The sequence below is a fragment of the Rhea pennata genome, chromosome 9 (assembly GCF_028389875.1).
Source record: "Rhea pennata isolate bPtePen1 chromosome 9, bPtePen1.pri, whole genome shotgun sequence".
Lineage (NCBI taxonomy): Eukaryota > Metazoa > Chordata > Aves > Rheiformes > Rheidae > Rhea > Rhea pennata.
In genome coordinates, this window is record NC_084671.1 from 17,640,698 (window position 1) to 17,656,930 (window position 16,233).

General features: G+C 38.2%; 2 protein-coding genes across 3 annotated transcripts in view; one reads left to right on the forward strand and one right to left on the reverse strand.

Annotated features, from left to right (window-relative positions):
- PLS1 (plastin 1) overlaps positions 1-7,363 on the reverse strand; it is a 45,554-nt gene extending 38,191 nt beyond the window's left edge. For both annotated transcript variants that reach the window (XM_062582432.1, XM_062582433.1), the window contains exon 1: positions 7,289-7,363. The gene's annotated coding sequence lies outside the window, so the exon portion shown is untranslated. The remainder of the gene's footprint in view (positions 1-7,288) is intronic.
- A 442-nt stretch (positions 7,364-7,805) lies between these two features.
- The window catches only part of ATR (ATR serine/threonine kinase), a 43,496-nt gene continuing 35,068 nt past the window's right edge, over positions 7,806-16,233 (forward strand). Inside the window, exons 1-6 of the mRNA XM_062582929.1 lie at positions 7,806-7,870; positions 9,475-9,566; positions 11,060-11,203; positions 11,770-12,659; positions 13,419-13,609; positions 15,889-16,080. Of these exons, the coding sequence (XP_062438913.1) occupies positions 7,812-7,870; positions 9,475-9,566; positions 11,060-11,203; positions 11,770-12,659; positions 13,419-13,609; positions 15,889-16,080 (1,568 nt within the window). The 5' untranslated portion in view covers positions 7,806-7,811. The remainder of the gene's footprint in view (positions 7,871-9,474; positions 9,567-11,059; positions 11,204-11,769; positions 12,660-13,418; positions 13,610-15,888; positions 16,081-16,233) is intronic.

Here is a 16,233-nt window from a genome sequence, read left to right on the forward strand (position 1 = left end):
TATTTTTTGGTGGATTTGCTATCATCTCAGATCTTGACTTCAAGGCTAGCTAACTTTCTAAAGATACTTTATGGCTTAACCAGGCATTCTAGACTTATTGCTGCATCCACTGGTGAAGTCCTGTAATTGGAGTTATGCAGGAGACCAAACTAGGTCATGAAAATGATTTCTTGTGGTCCCTCAAATCTACAGTTTTAAAAGTTATTTTATGTTTGCTCATGAGTTTTCTCAACCATATTTCCTAAAATACTGCACCTTCACTACAATCAAGGGACCAGTATTATTAGGAGGAAGAGTGAGAAGTATCTTGCAGGGTTGGAAGAATGCTCCTGCAAAGCAGTCTATCCTCAACTTGTATCAGCCATACTACCCTTCACATTAGTTTTAAGACTCTTAATATCTGGGCATTCTTTTTAGCTACACCACCAACATGTTTTAGTAAGCTTTACATTAGATAATAAAGGAGCCACCAGAAGTACTTCCTTACTAATAGTTCATAATATAATTACTATAATATGACACTTGCAGACCCTTGTTCTTTCACGTAGGTGGCACTGTAAGAATGTAAAACAGTGTGGGCTTTAATGCAACACTATATCTGAATTTTAATGCTAACATTTGATCTTGTTTTACAGTAACTTTGATAATCATCCAGCCTGAAATTTAAGAAAAAAATTAAGAGTAAAATATGTATAATATTACCAAAATGTAAGAGGTAATTGAAATACTTGGCAGGCTTAATCTTATTAGACTCATGTCCCACCTCCCCTCCACCCCAAAAAGCCTGAGTAATTCCTATCTACACAAAAGGAAATGTCTATTTTGCAATAGCATACCCACACATATATGTTACTTCAGTTAAAAGTGATGAAGTCATATTTTACTTTATCTGTAATAGAGCTCCCAACACCACAATGATACATAACAGCAGACACACAGCAATAGCAAAATAATAAAATCCATTTGAAAGATTGAAGAGATATGAGTATCACTGATTAACAAAGAAGAGGAACAATGTATCAAGCTTTAGAAGAATTAGTCCAATAAGCCTTGAATCAATGAAGTAGTTTTCTGTGAATAAAATAAGCAAACGGTAAGTCTTTTGTTATCAACGGAATTACTCATAAGCCTTAAGTTTATTCACGAATTAAACATTTTATACTCTAGTTTGAGATGTGAAAAACATTTTGGCCCATACAATTAAATGGCTGATATAGATGATAAGCAAAATATACGTTTATATTCAGTTATGAATTGTTTTCTAACCAAACACATCATAATACCTAAGGGAAAAAGAGATCTAACCTCGGAGCCAAGTCCTGATGGCAGCTATGCTAGCAAAATCTACAGTGCAAATTAAATAATTTTAGTTCTATCTATCAGGTAGAAAGTACTAGAAACATTGCTGAAGCAAAATACTCAGCCCAATTGGAGGGGGGGAAGGGGGGAGAAATCTTGCATTACTTTCTCTTGACCTACTTTCAGGCTACAAAAGCAGACTCAAGTTGCCCTTTGTCATTAGGGGGTAAACTAGCACAGAAAGAAATGTTAGGACATGTAGAAACAAAATGAAAGAAAGATGTGGAGCAAAAAAAGGAGCTTGATGAATCAGTAAGACAAAAACATTCTAATATAAAAAATTTGGAAATTGAAAACCTACAATGAACAGGAAGGAATGAAGAAATTAGCAGAACAAGGCTTTCACTTGCCTGTATGTTGGGGGAAAAAAAAAAAGACATCAATCAATCAAATGATAATTAAAGAGAAGGAATTACTGCCAATAAAAGGTTCTGCCTAAAAATGCCTTACTATTCTTTCTGAGTATAATTCGAAACAGTAAACTAACTACACAGAGCCAGATCTAGATTTTAAAGAGGGCACCATGGATAGAACTGGGTGATAAAGCATAATACCAAATAAAATTTACATATCTATTGCTTCAGAAAACAGCTATGCTAACAGCAGAAGAACAACATAAACACTGTGTCTAAAATATAATTCTTCTAAGGTAACTATAAATTTTATTTTTTTTTTTTTTGGGGGGGTGGGGGGGTAAGTATTTAAGAAGGAAGGAAACTCATTACTATACCTCTGGTTGACCTGAAAGACACCTTTAAAGTCCCTTCACTGCTATGAACAGCTACTAGAAATCCATCACTTCTAGAAAAAATCATATATTATTAGTAGTGACTCAAGAGAACACAAGACTCGGCACAGATCACAGTTCCTTCTAACTGTTTGAAATCTACTTACAAGTAATAGCTGGATCCTGAAGCTCAGACTGAGACAAATCCTTTAAATTAGCATTTAAGTAAATGTAATCATGCTGATAACATCTGGCCTAATAATTCAGCTTTACTATATGCCAGTGTTTTTAATCAGTCCAGGCTGAAATCTACCAATGTTTATTACCACCAAGACGGAAAGGTTACTACACTAAGTGAATTAAACAGGATCCAGTGATACAGGATCCAGCACTAATTTTCTTTTTTTTTTTTTTTTTCCGCTGGTGCCTATGATTAACAAGGAAACATCTGCAAGAAAACCCTGAGTGTGGGCTGATAATCTCATTTGCACCAAAAGCATGCACACAGAAGCACATAATCTGCTTTATACATAATTTATTCCTGAGGCTCAGCAATACCAGTCTCACTGATGAGCTATTGTGACGTTCCACCTTTATTCTCCTCAGAAAAGTGTGCGCAACAGCAGTAACTAATCCCCCTCTCCAGAAATTCATCAATTTACATTTAGAAGTACCAAAACAAATAATAAGGCAAATAATAAGGTCACGACTGGCATCTAGTATTTCCTGAATGAATCAAAGTTTGAATCAAAGCTGGAATCATGTAATTTTATCACAAACATAATACACTGGAGAATGGAGAAGTGACCTTCACCGTTTCATTTTGCAGTCCTTGTTTAAATGTGTTTAGCAATAGTGATGCTTAAAAATCCCTTATTAAGGTGGCATGACATGACTGTTCTGTAGAACTGTTTGCATCAGTAATCTAGAACTCCTGATTCATATTTAACATAATCTGGCTAATCCTAGTTGTTATTTTTATTGTTAATATCTCTTTGTGCACCATAAAGTGATCATTGGTCAACTGCTTGCTCAGTGAATGTCAACGTTGAAATGAAATAGTGATACAGTGATATGACACCCTACAGGGGAAATTTCAAAATTAGTTTTTAGATTCAAAAGTTGTGGCACTTGCTTAGCTAGATGCCTTTTCCCAGCACTGAATTTACAATTTATTGCTTCCTGACCATCAGACACAGTACAAAGCCTGCTACAATAATAATCCTGTTTGCTTGGATGAGATCCTTTTTGTCGTTGGTATTCCTGCTCTACATTTATTTAATCCATTTCTTCAAACCTACTGACTTTTGGATTTTTAATAGCAACAATTATTATCAGGGGTATGAAGTTTTTCACATATCCTGGTGAATCCTATGAAAATATTTTCTTTAAATAGTTAGTGCTATGAGAAGGGAGGCCACTAATGTCATAGACTTAGACTTTAGATAAGTGTTAAATTTGAAGATCTAGGTACAATATTGTTAGTTTAGATTTTTTCATACTGCATGCTGCAAAGGTGATATCCATTCCATTGACACAAATCTCTTGGAGAAATCTCTTGGATTCTTTTAGAGAAATCTCTAGGTAGAAGTCCTAAGTACTTGGAAAATATATATCAAAAAACATACCCTACTGGGAAAAATCCCTCCTCCAAAAGGTAACAAATAGTGTAACAACATACATACATAAGTTTAATTTATTTGGCTTCTAACAAAGACAATGGAAGGATAAAAACTGACTACCCTTTCTCCCTCCATTTCATTGGTTTCTACAGTGAGCCATGGAAAGATAATAAGGGAACACTCATACTTAGTAATACTCACACTTATACTCTATTCTAGTCTTGAGCAGTGTGAAAAATAGACTCAGATAGAAAATTATTTCTCCTCACATTAAAGCTTTCTAGGAAGACAACAAATTTTTATTGTAAAAATTGTAGCTAGCAGAGTTATTCACATTTTCTTTGGACTGTTTTTTCTTAATAGAAAAAAACCTTTATAATTAAAACAGCTAGAACTTTCAAACAAATTTAGTTTAAATGACATTTAAAATTAAAACACTGTGCAATTTTATCTTCTACCATAACTAGCACTAGTTTTGCATAAGCCTATGAAAACATGCAAACAATTTTCCCTAGAAGTCATTGTCAGTCACACTCTCAAGTTATAGATTTTTTTTTAATCGGCATTTAAGATCTTGAAAGCTTTGCCTAAGGAAGTAGATTTTAAGCATCTTACTTTCATTCAAGAATTATTTACTCAGAAAGTGTTGTTGTTGTTATAACACTGGTTTTGGTAATAAATACATTTCTACGAGTTTACCCCAAAGCTGCTAGGCTTAAGAGTAATATTGTTCTACTAGAATGTAAGAAATATAAATAACAGAGAGAGATATACAGACAACTTTTTTTTTTTTTTTTAACGGTAGTGTTTATGGATAAGCAAAAAATAGTGCTTTCGAATAATAATGCCTGATTCCCAAAGGATGTATAATCTAACACGCTATCTCTCCAAATTAGTGAACTATTTAATTTTACTACACAGTCTTAAGTACATTAGCAGCCTTATTCATAAAAAAAAAATGCAGATAAATGTTTTATATATGTATAGATAAAAAAAAAAAGAAAAAGAAAAGGAAAGGAAAAGAAAAAGCTTTCTGGAATATGTGTTTTTATGGTGTACCAGAACAATGCAACACGTTCAAAGGTCAGTCAACTACTCTGACAATCATTTTCATGACTATATATGGAAATAAGTCTTCAAGTGATCATACAGACTACTGGGTGTTATTACAGCAGCCATGCAAGCGATTAACCACACGCACACCTTGGTATTACATAGAACCACTTAGTACAGTTCAGAGGAGTTCACTGCAGCATCTTGGCTGTACTTCCTCTAACCATCGCATCAGCCTGTACAACATTTGTATTTCGCAGTTCATGAAGGCATCAAGGAATACATAGCTGCATTTAGTATAATCACCTGTGTCCACCTACAAGGGATAGCTGAGATTTAACGGCAGTCATATTTAACAGACAACATCTCATGTAAGTCCACACAGTGGATTAGTCCCAAGAGGAACAGTATGTTCACCTCTACTTTCTAATTAGATTGCAACAGAACAAATACAAGCAGAATCAACATGCCTTTGTGTTGTGGGCCCTGCTGCTCCAAAGTCACTCCGTGTTACTCAGTGTCAAGAAGAAATTTAAATAAGTGCCCTGTGATGGAAAAGAAGCAACAAAAGCCAAAGATGATGCAAGTCTGGGTGTGGGAGAACCATGCAAGAAGTGAGAGGACTGTTAAAGTGAGAGAAAATAAAATAAAAATAGAAACTTAAGCAGAAATCTTGACAGTACTGTATATACTGCATTTGATAGCTAGCTCTGCCTGAATGCAGGGAATAAATTTCCTGCCTGAATTTTCCCAAGTTCTGCAATTTGCAAGTCCTGCTCCCCTATTTCATCAATATAAATTCTGCACTGGAGAAGAAATTACAAAATGGTCTCAAGGCACACTACTTATTTCTTTAGTCGTGAGGCACTCTTTCCAAACGGGTGATGATAAACCTCTCGCTCTTAATGAGGGCACAGAGACATTAATGTATAAAATAATGAGATGAGGCAGAAACAAGGAGGAGGTGAATTGAAATTGTATTGGGCTTCTTACTGTGCGTTCAAACACTGCACAAAGCTGGGTATTTGGGGTTTGGTGAGTGCCCACAATATTAAGGAGAGCTCCCAGAAGACATCAGTTATCTTCACAGCACAAAGGCTGCTGTGCCTGACAATGCAGGTGTCATTATGGGCACTGGAGAGTCTTGTTAAGACTAAGGTAACAGAAAGAGCACGACAATATGGTCAGACGGCAGCACCTGGGGCTTTGTCACTGGGAAGGCACAAGCGCTCCTGACCTCCCTCCCAGTGAGGGGTAGGGAGCAAAAGAGACCTCTTTCATGAATAACAATGAGTACTTGTCACCAAACATGTGATTTGGGCTTTTTGTATATGCTTAAAGTAACTACACCATGAATTTCAGTAGAATTCTACCTATGCCAAATAACAGTGTTTCTATAATAGCTATATTAACATGATCTCACTATTGATTTAAGAGACTTCCACGCAAAAGCACTTTTTTTGTTGTTGTCAAGCACTTTGTCTGCCTCATTTATTCCTTACAAATACTCTGGGAACAAATCTCAAAAGGCACAGTCAGCTATTTTTACTCAGTCAGCTAGTAGAGAACACTGCAATAAGTGTTGAAAAGTAACTTAAGATGAAACTCAATTACATTTTCCAACATTTCTCAAAATATCCTGGTTCCTTTGCGTGTTAGCAACCAGGGTACTTTGAGAGGTCAACAGAACTTTGTACAAAACTGTATCATGTACTGTGCAGAACAAAAATAACTAGGTACGGCTGAAAACGTTAATTAGTAATAGATACGCTAAAAGCATGCATGTGAAACAAATCAGTAATGGAAATACACAGATAAATTCGTTTTGTTTCCTGGACTGCTTTATATTCGAAAGACATAGCCAGGGCGCAGTGGAAACAGGCAACTGAATTAGAAGCCTCTGAGGGGATTTTATTTCAGCCCAGAAACAATAGTAAGAAGTTCATAAACAAACGCACAAAGTATTATGCTTACAAATTAGAAAAGCAAAGCTCAGACTTCAATTTGCCCTTAAGCACCTTCCCTGCCGTTAGTATCTGTACACACAAAACCTCTCTTATCCTCTCGTATCCTGAAGCCTCACAAACGTGCAACGGGGCAGGGCTCCTACGGTCCCGAGGTTACCTTCACCACTACATCCCAGGACCACTACTAAAATACGTATTTCGTCTTCTCTCCAGAATAAGAAAGCGAGTTGCTTTAAGTACATTGCACGGTGCTAACGCAGCCGTTAGGGTTTTCTTTAAGGTACTTAGGCAAATACACTTACTCCCGCAAAGTAACACGAGCGGAAAATAACGCACGCCAAACACTAAAAAAAAAAAAAAAAAAAAGTAATCACGGTCTTCTGAACACCCTCCCCGCCGCCAGCTACACGGAGGCGCGCAGACCTGCGCCGCCAGGCTGCGCCCGCCCCTGGGCTGCGCCCGCCCCTGGGCTGCGCGGCCCGGCCCGGCCCGTCCTCTCCGCCGGGCCTGAAGCCGAGGCCGGTACCGGCTCCCTGCCCGCCGCCGCCGCCGCTCCCTACCTGCTGCTCCTGCCGCCGCCGCCTGCAGTGCCGCACCGCGCCGCGGGGCCCGCCGCCACCTGCCGCCGCGGGGCGGGGCGGGCGGAGCGGCAGCGCCCAGGGCCAATGCCAGGGCGGGCTGGGGCCGGGCCGGGCCGGGCCGCGACCCGATAAAGCGCCCTGGCCGGGGCCGCCCGCTCCGAGCGCGCCGGGCAGGTGCCGCGGGGCGGCGGGGCCGTCGCTGCCTCAGCGCCCCCGCAGGGGGGGCGGCCCAGCCCTGCGTGGCGCGGCCCCCCTCGAGGCCCGCGGCGTTCCCCCCTCGCTGCGCGCCTGCCCCGCCCCGCCTCGGCGCGGCCCGCGGCGATGTCCCCGTCGGAAACCTGACCGTGACCCAGCGGGACCTTCCGCCGGCCACGGAGCGGTTAAACTTCGGGGGGCGGGGCAGCGGCGCGGCAACGCGCCCGGCCGGCAGCGGCGCTGTTTTGGGCCCTGCCGGCCGCCGTCCCCCGAGAGCCGGCGCGCGGCGCCTTTCAAAGCGGCAGCCATGGCCGAGCAGGGCCTGGAGATGGCCTCCATGATCCCGGCCCTGCGGGAGCTGGCCAGGTAGGGCGCCGCCGGCCCCGCCGCCGCGTCCGCCGGCCCCCGCGGCCGGGAGGGCCCGGGGGGAGCGTGCGGCCGGGGGGAGGTGCTGCTGCAGCCGGACGGGTGGGCCCCCTTGGCCTGCCGGGTGTAGCACCCGGCGTCCTGGGGGCCGCTGTTCTTGGAACGTGGTTGCACTCAGAAGTGAAAGATGTTAAAATACTCTCTCTGCAGTATGCCTTACGCTGCTGGATTAGATCCCTTACTAGTCTAAAGCTCCCCTAGGACTGCATCCAGAAACTTGTCATTTATCGCTGTTTAGTTAAAAGTAGGATATTAAACGTTCATATATGAAGCATGCACTCCAGAAGATCCCCAAGAATGATGGTGTGACTGGAACAGCCGCCTTTGCTCTATTTGTTCCTTCTTTATCTTTTTTAAGCTAGCTACAGAAAGCTTTTTTTTTTTTTTTTTCTTTTTTCTTTTCTGGTCTTCTTACATTCCCTTTAGTACTGTAGTTTGAGTGCTTCATAACAACCACATAAAGCAAAAAAGCAGCATGAGCTCCATTGTGCAGATGACAATATGGATCCCATCTTTATGTCGGGGGGGGGTGATTTGTGAGAGTTGGCGCTTGGTTTCCTTGCTTCTTGAGGTAATGCCCTACTCAAAGGTGTTCTTGGTCTTTTGTGGTTGGTTGGTAAAACGCATATACAGAGAACCATCTTCATTTGCTGTTTTCAGGTCTTGAGAATGATAGTCTGTGACAGTCTGGTTAAATAGATATCTGAGTTTTTTCTGAGCACACTGCAATCCAGTTTGTAGCTTTCAGTGAAGCAATCCAAATTGTACTTGTCATGTCCCTATCTTCATTGTATGAGGTGAAATTAACCTACTTATCCTGGAGACTTGAAGTTAGTACAGCCATTTGCTACATATGCCCTCACAAATAAAAAAATTACTGTTGTCCAGCTCAGTTTATTATTAAAGCTGCAGATACTAAACTGGTACCTTTTCACAGCTGGGGCCTATTTCAGGGCCATCTTACAGAGACAAAAGCTTGGCTGTAAAGTTGTAATAGCAGCAATCTGTAAAGCTGAGGACTGTAAAGCTAAAGTTGTGGTAGACAACTAATAGATGTGGAGATGCAAATGTATGCTGAAGATTTGATCTCATAGCATCAGCTGATGAACAGCTCTGAATCGTCAGAGCTGTGGCTGTTGATACCTCTTACCTTGTGTACTGGCAGCTAGTCAGTTGAATAATTTTGGTAATTACAAAATTGGAATAAGTTCTTAATTCTTCTGCAACAAAACTGTTCTGTTGCCTTGGGGTAGCGTATATAAATCCCTTAATAGGTCAGAGATAGATCAAACATAACTGCATAGCAAAAACATAAAAGATCTTCAGGACTTCATAAAACTTGATTCTTTTTAAAAATGAGGAAATAGAAGAACAAGCAATATGCTGGTCACTAAAATGCAAAATCAATTTGTATTTCTTTTTGAAGACTTCTAGAAGCAAAAAGTACCGATTTCAGTGTTTAACACTGTGTTGCTGAGATACACTTTAAATAATTATTTTCTATTTATGTGAATACTGGTAAAATAATGTATTTTTAATTTTAGTGCTAATCCAGAAGAATACAATTCAGTTGTGCAGAAACCAAGACAAATACTCTGCCAGTTTATTGATAGAATTCTTACAGATGTAGATGTTGGTAAGTAATACATGCCTTGCTTTTAAAATGATGATCTGTTTTGTTCTGTTTATTTGTTTCTACTTTATGTAATTCCTACCAAAAATAAGTTATAGTTACATATGAGTTACAATTTCAACAAAATTTTAATAGCTGAATCCAATACCAATTTTGACTTATTTTAAAATAACCTACATGATGAAATCTTTGTTGTTATGACATGAAGTAACATAAGTCAAATGTATAGCTGTTAGAAAAAGTAAATATATGAAGTGCAGAAGTATATGGATATATACACTCACAATATTAAAAATCGATAGTATTGTATCATATAGTGTGATTGTTGACTAATATAGCTTGCAAATCTTAATACTTCTAAGATCTTTCAGGGTTAAAATACTTTGATGCAAAGAGTTTTAAAATTTTAAATTTTAGAATACTAATTAGCCTTTATTTTAAAACTCCTTAAGTCGTGTTACGACCCCAATTATTGCAGTACTTCAAAAATGTCCTGTTAATTATGAAATATGTAAAGTAGCATTTCTGATTTCTTGAACATTTGTATCAGGAAGAATCACAGTAATGGTAACCTGTTTGTGGGGTATAATTTTATGCAGCAGTCTCAGTGAGACTGATATTTTGTCCAGGAAATTCGTTATTTTAAATACCATATCCACATACTTATCAAACAATGTATTTATTCCTGAGAGAGAATGCTATAAAAATAAAAAAGACAATTCATCCTGCTTTAGATACTGACTTTGTGTAATATATATATATACACACACACACACATATATACACACACATATATACACACACACACATGCATACACACACACATGCATACACACACACATGCATACATACACACACATAAAAATGTTACATATGATCATAATGTAACTTTTCTGGTAAATTGCTATCTAAATCAAAGGTAATTTCTTTCTCGTTCTCTTTAACTAACTGTGGATTTTGGATCTATCTGATGTGATTCAGATATCCATTTCAACAGACAGAGCAGCACTAGATATCTTTAATATTTTGTTAAATTCCTCTCATTCAATAACCTGAACTTGACACTTAGAAACTTCCATTTCTTGCAGCTTTAGAACAATTTTCAGGATTTTTTTTTTCTATCAGGATCATAAACCCAGAGAAAATTGTATGCTAAAAATTAAAATGTTAACTGTTGGCTATTTTTCACTAATTGAACAGTTGGCTATATTACTAATTGAATGTTAATAGATGTAGTGTTAATAAATAGTACTTCAGATGAGTAATTAGTATTTTTCTTCATACAATGTGACATCATCACGTACAGGTTCTGCTCTATGCACAAAATCTTTGTTTTGTGAATTTATTAAGCACTCCTAAGTGATAACTATATAAGTTTAATACCACATCATAATATTTAATATAGTAATTTTCTTCTTTCCCTGTTAAGTATGAACAAAATCTGTGAAGTTGCTTTATCATGGTACTAATTCAGAAATCTATCTCTTTTTTTCCAGTTGCTTTGGAGCTTATTAAGAAATCTGATTCACAGCCAAGTTCTGTAATGCTGCTAGATTTTATTCAGCATATCATGAAATCTTCCCCCCTTATGTTTGTAAACATGAATGGAAATCAGGAGGAAGCTGAATGCAGTTGCATTGGTGAGTTTGTTGAAAATTTTTATATTAAATTTTCTGACCATGAGATCATACAAATCTCCCTTCTCTCCATTTTTGTTTTCTTGCAAGCTCATCATTGTGTGTTTATAAGTTAATCTTATGATACCCTTTCGTAATTGTAAATTGATTTGCAGTTGTGATAATAGAAATTTATCAAGATATGTATTAGGGCAGAGTCTGACCTTGCTCATTACTATTGTTTAGACAGTAAGATGCTGCCCTGTTCCTGTTGGGGGATATCCTGAACCCATAGTCATTTCCTAAGTCTTTTCTAGGTATGCAGAAAATGAAGATGAAATGGTATCTAGCCTAAAATCTTTGTTATTGTTATGCTTTTTTTTTTCCTTCACTTTTTCTCTTTTTCAATAAGATATCTTGCCTCTGTGACAGCATTCTGTTTACCAAGCCCAGATGCATTTATCTCAAGGAGATCTATGGTGTTAGTGATGAGCTGCCTGTTTTTTTCTCAAGAAGGTAGTCAAGAAGGTAGCTTTTGTTTTTATTTTAAAAATTATTTTCTGTGTACTGTTTCTTTTTTATTTTCCTAGAATTTAGTAACTGGATCATAACAAGGCTTCTCCGAATTGCTGCAACTCCAAACTGTTATACATTGCACAAAAACATTTGTGATGTCATCTGCTCTTTACTACTACTTTTTAAAATGAAGAGTTACTCCATTTTTGAAGTACTAACAAAAGACTTGCTAGAGCTTTTCCAAGATTTGATCTTCCTGCATGAAAGAGTTACACAGAAGCATCTCTGGGGAGATGTGCTGGTCTGGCCAGTGACTATAAAGAGATTTTCAAGCAATACAAGTGACAATGTTGGATATTTAAGATTGGCTCCATTACAGCTGATGGGCATGCCCAATGTAGAAAGTTTGGAAGTTATATTAATATCTATTCTGACAGACATTGTTGCAGATGTGTTTTTTGTAAGGCGAGATATTATTCTATGGGGGATAGGTTGCTCCCTGTTGGAGTATGGTAGCCCAAAAGTTAAAGCTTTGACAATGAAATTTTTAATAAAATTAATTCATTTGGGAGGACCTCCAGAACAGCTGGCCAGTGTTTTCTTCACAGTATTTTTGGGAATTTTACAGTTAGTACTTGAAATGGATGCTGAAGAATCAGGACTCTTTGAAGAACCACTCTTACTCTTGGTGAGGACATTGTTGCCATTTGAAGCAGATTCTTACAGAAAAATTGAACCTGTCTACTTGAATATGCTACTTGAGAAGCTTTGTACATTGTTTGAAGGTGATATTTTCAGGTGTCTTCAGTCTCAAAAGCTGAAAGCTGCTTTTTGCCATATACTGCAATATTTTCTGGAGTTTGTTCCAGCTGGCTGTGAGTCTGCCTTACAAGTAAGAAAAGTCCGTATCAGTGCTATATGCAAAGGTTTTGTGAGTATACTTGGTACTCAGGAAGAACAAGAGGTAGGTTACTTTTTTAAACCATTTTAAAACTGTTACTACATAGGAGTAGGTAGTGTACAAAAACTAGTACAAAAAAGGTAGTGTCTGTGTAAAGAAAAAAATTACTGTTTTAGTTAGTTGGATTTATATTCTCAGCTAGTTCACATGATTTTACAGGTTACAGCTCTTTGATAAGTTAGATGTGTCTGAACCATATTTTTCAGATGCACTAACGTAGTGAGAGGTAATGCAGGCACAAGGGTCTATCTGTAATCATAGTATAATACAGGGATGTCACAGTAAAGCTGAAACAAGGGTATCTTAACAAATTTCACTTTAGCTGAGTTGCTTTTACTTTCTAATTATATGCTTTTAGTCATATTTGTTAGGGGCAAGGAGACAGAAAGGTTTAAGATCAAACAATAAGGTGTTGGTATGCCACGTCTTCTATCCCATGGCTGCAGTAGCGAGGTACAGTGGCAAGAATAGAGAAATTAATTCAATAATCCCAACGGACAACTGAACAAGCTGAATGAAGGAACTGACATTAGCAAGTCTTTCTGGTAGAAACTCAGGAAATTTCATTACTTGCAAAAGCTTTCATCATTTAATAATACTCTTAAACAGAAGGTTTTTTGTTTTTTTTTTTTTTTTTTTTTTTTAAGAGTTTTATGACTTTTGGTATTTTAAGTCTTGTATTTTAAGTCAGAAATAAAGTTATGCCTTCAGAAAGTAAGGCATAGCATACATCATTGTATTTCTGCTATTTGTCCATCCTAGTATCTGGTGAGTCCACTTTATACAGCATTAAAAACACAAACAGAAGAAATTATTCAAGACCTTCACCATCAAAACCAGCTAGATGCCTCTGATACTGATGGGTGGAGCAGCAGCAGTGATGAAGTTCCAGAGAAAAGACAAAGACTAAACCTACAAACAAAGCAGCCGAAGAAATCACCTATACCAGTAACGTATGACATTTATTCAGTAACTGCTTTTATAGTAATCTGGCTAGTAAATGATAACCAGATGTTCTAAGTTTGTTTTTGAAGCAGTTTCTTCATAGCAACTGCATTGAACAATCTTTTCTCTAGGAAAAGACTTGCTTGATATTCCGAAGGATCGGAGACTATAGATCATTTCTGATTAAGGCAAACTTTTAGAGAGATTGATTATTATTATTATTATTAATGATGTATTCAAAAAAATTATTTTACTTTCATTGCTATGCTTTCAAAACAGAAAAGCTAGGAGGATACACATATATGATATGATAGAATCACGTATAATTACATTGGACCTGCTCAAAGCAGGTCTAGTTAGATTGCTCAAGGCTTTGTCCATTCAAGTTTTGACTATCTAAGGATGGCAATTTCAACAATCTCTCTGAGTCTCTGTTCCTTCCCCTTTTGCTTCCCCTTCCCCTTTTGCTTCCCCTTCCCCTTTTGCTTCCCCTTCCCCTTTTGCTTCCCCTTCCCCTAATATGATTTGGAGTTTTCTGTGTTCTATCTTGTGTCTGTTGTTTCTTGTCTTTCCACTGAGTACCTCTGAAAAGAGTCTGGCTCTGCCTTCTGTACAACCTCCCAGTAGGCAGACAGCAATAAGATCTTCCCTTAGGCTTGTTTTCTTAAGGATGAACAAAACCAGTTCACTCAGCCTCTGCTCTTATGTCATGTGTTTCAACTCCTTGACCATCTTGAACTTGCTCCAGCATGTTGTTATCTTTCTTGTACCAGGGAGCCCCAAACTGGACACTGTACTTCAGATATGACCTCCAAAGTGCAGAACATCATCAATCAATTACTCCTGGTAATACAGAATCCTGCCTAATGTGCACTTGAGCTTCTTTGCAGCAGGGGCACTCTGTTCTCTTATGTTCAACTTTTCCATGGATCCACCAGCTCATTTTCTACAAAGCTACTTCTTAGCCAAGTCAGCCCGCAGCCTCTTCTGTTGCAGGGGTTTACTTTTTGTCAGATGCAAGGCTTTTCATTTGTCTTCATTGAATGAACTTCATGAGGTTCATGTCAGCCGGTTTTTCCAGCCAACTGAGGTCCTTCTGAATAAGCAGCTCTCTTTTTATCCACAAAGCCAACCACCTCACCATAGAAAGGAATCAAGTTAGTCATAGATGGTTTGCTTTTGGTAAATCCAGGCTGGCTGTTCCGAGTCACTTTCTTGTTTCTTATGTGGCTGGAAATTGCTCCATAACTTTCCTAGGGACTGAGGTTATGCTGGCCAGCTTTATAGTTCCTTGGATCTTCCTTCTTGCCCTTTTTGAAGATGAATGTGGTATTTGTCTTTTTATAGTCATCAGGAACCACTCTGGTCACCCTGACCTTCCAAGGACTACAGAAAAGCAGCCTTGTAATCACATCTGCCAGTTCCCTCAAGACTCCTGGGCATTCCATTCCATCTGGTATACCATAAACTCATGTATATCCAACTGGCTTAAGTGCTCCCTACCTGCATCTGTATCTACAGTTGGTAATGCTGTATTCCTCCGTCAGATTCTGTTGGTAGATTCAGGGAGCTAGGAGGCCAGAGGGCAGATATACTAGTGAAAGTTGAGACAAAGAATGCATCTCACTCTTTTCCGTGTCCTTTATCACTGTGTCTTCTGCTGCAGTGAGCACACGTTCTCCTAAGCCTTCCTTAGCTTTTTGCTGCCAGTGTAAAATACATGTACGAATGTGTGTGTATGTGTCTGTGTATGTATGAATTGCATAACTTCCTCTAGGTTTACGGTTGTATGACCAATTTATACTCTGTTTAAACTCACACAGTCCTAACACTTAATCCGTATATTCATATGCGTAAAATATTTGCAAGGAGATAGATGTTGATATAAAAAATAAGGTGTTCATATGTTCTTTACACTCTTCTTACATATTTCAAAGATTATAACCCAGATCATTCTCTTTTGTTTGTTACTTGACTTGTCATCTAAACAAGCTATTAAAAATCATTTTATCCTTTTTGGTTATGCCTTGTATCTGTAATAACACTTTTAGTATGGAGTTATACCTTTATTGCCTTGCAAGTGAGTTTTGACTTGCCCTCATATTTGATTTCAGAATTAATATTTTACTCTCCCAAAGAGCAGAAGTATAAGCTAAAGCCTCAGGTAATATTTTTGTAATGCTGTAGTGTTGTATCCAAAGTTGATTAGCTTTATTTTTGTTCTGTTGATTTCTCATTTCTGAAAAAAGTGTGTATTTGAAAAATAATTAGTATTGTCAAATTACAGACTTAGTCCTGTGAACATGAAATTGAAGAGCACACTATGGAATGCAATCACAAAGAAAGCTACATCCTTAATATTTCTTCTTGAGCAAGAAATTCTGACAGCAGATATTCTTCAGGCTGTGGAAGGGATTGCTGCAGTGTTGCGACTAGCTGCTTTGTGCATAGTTCATTGTTCTCCCTCAAAGTCTGCCAGGTAAAGGTACCAAGATAAAACCAAGAAGCTAATAGTTTCTTGTAACTTTTAGTTTTGTTTAGATCACTTGTAAAAGTTTTGTACGAGTACATTTTCGTAGTAACTTTGCTTGTAGTGTTAAATGCTTATACTCAATTGCATTAATTATGACTT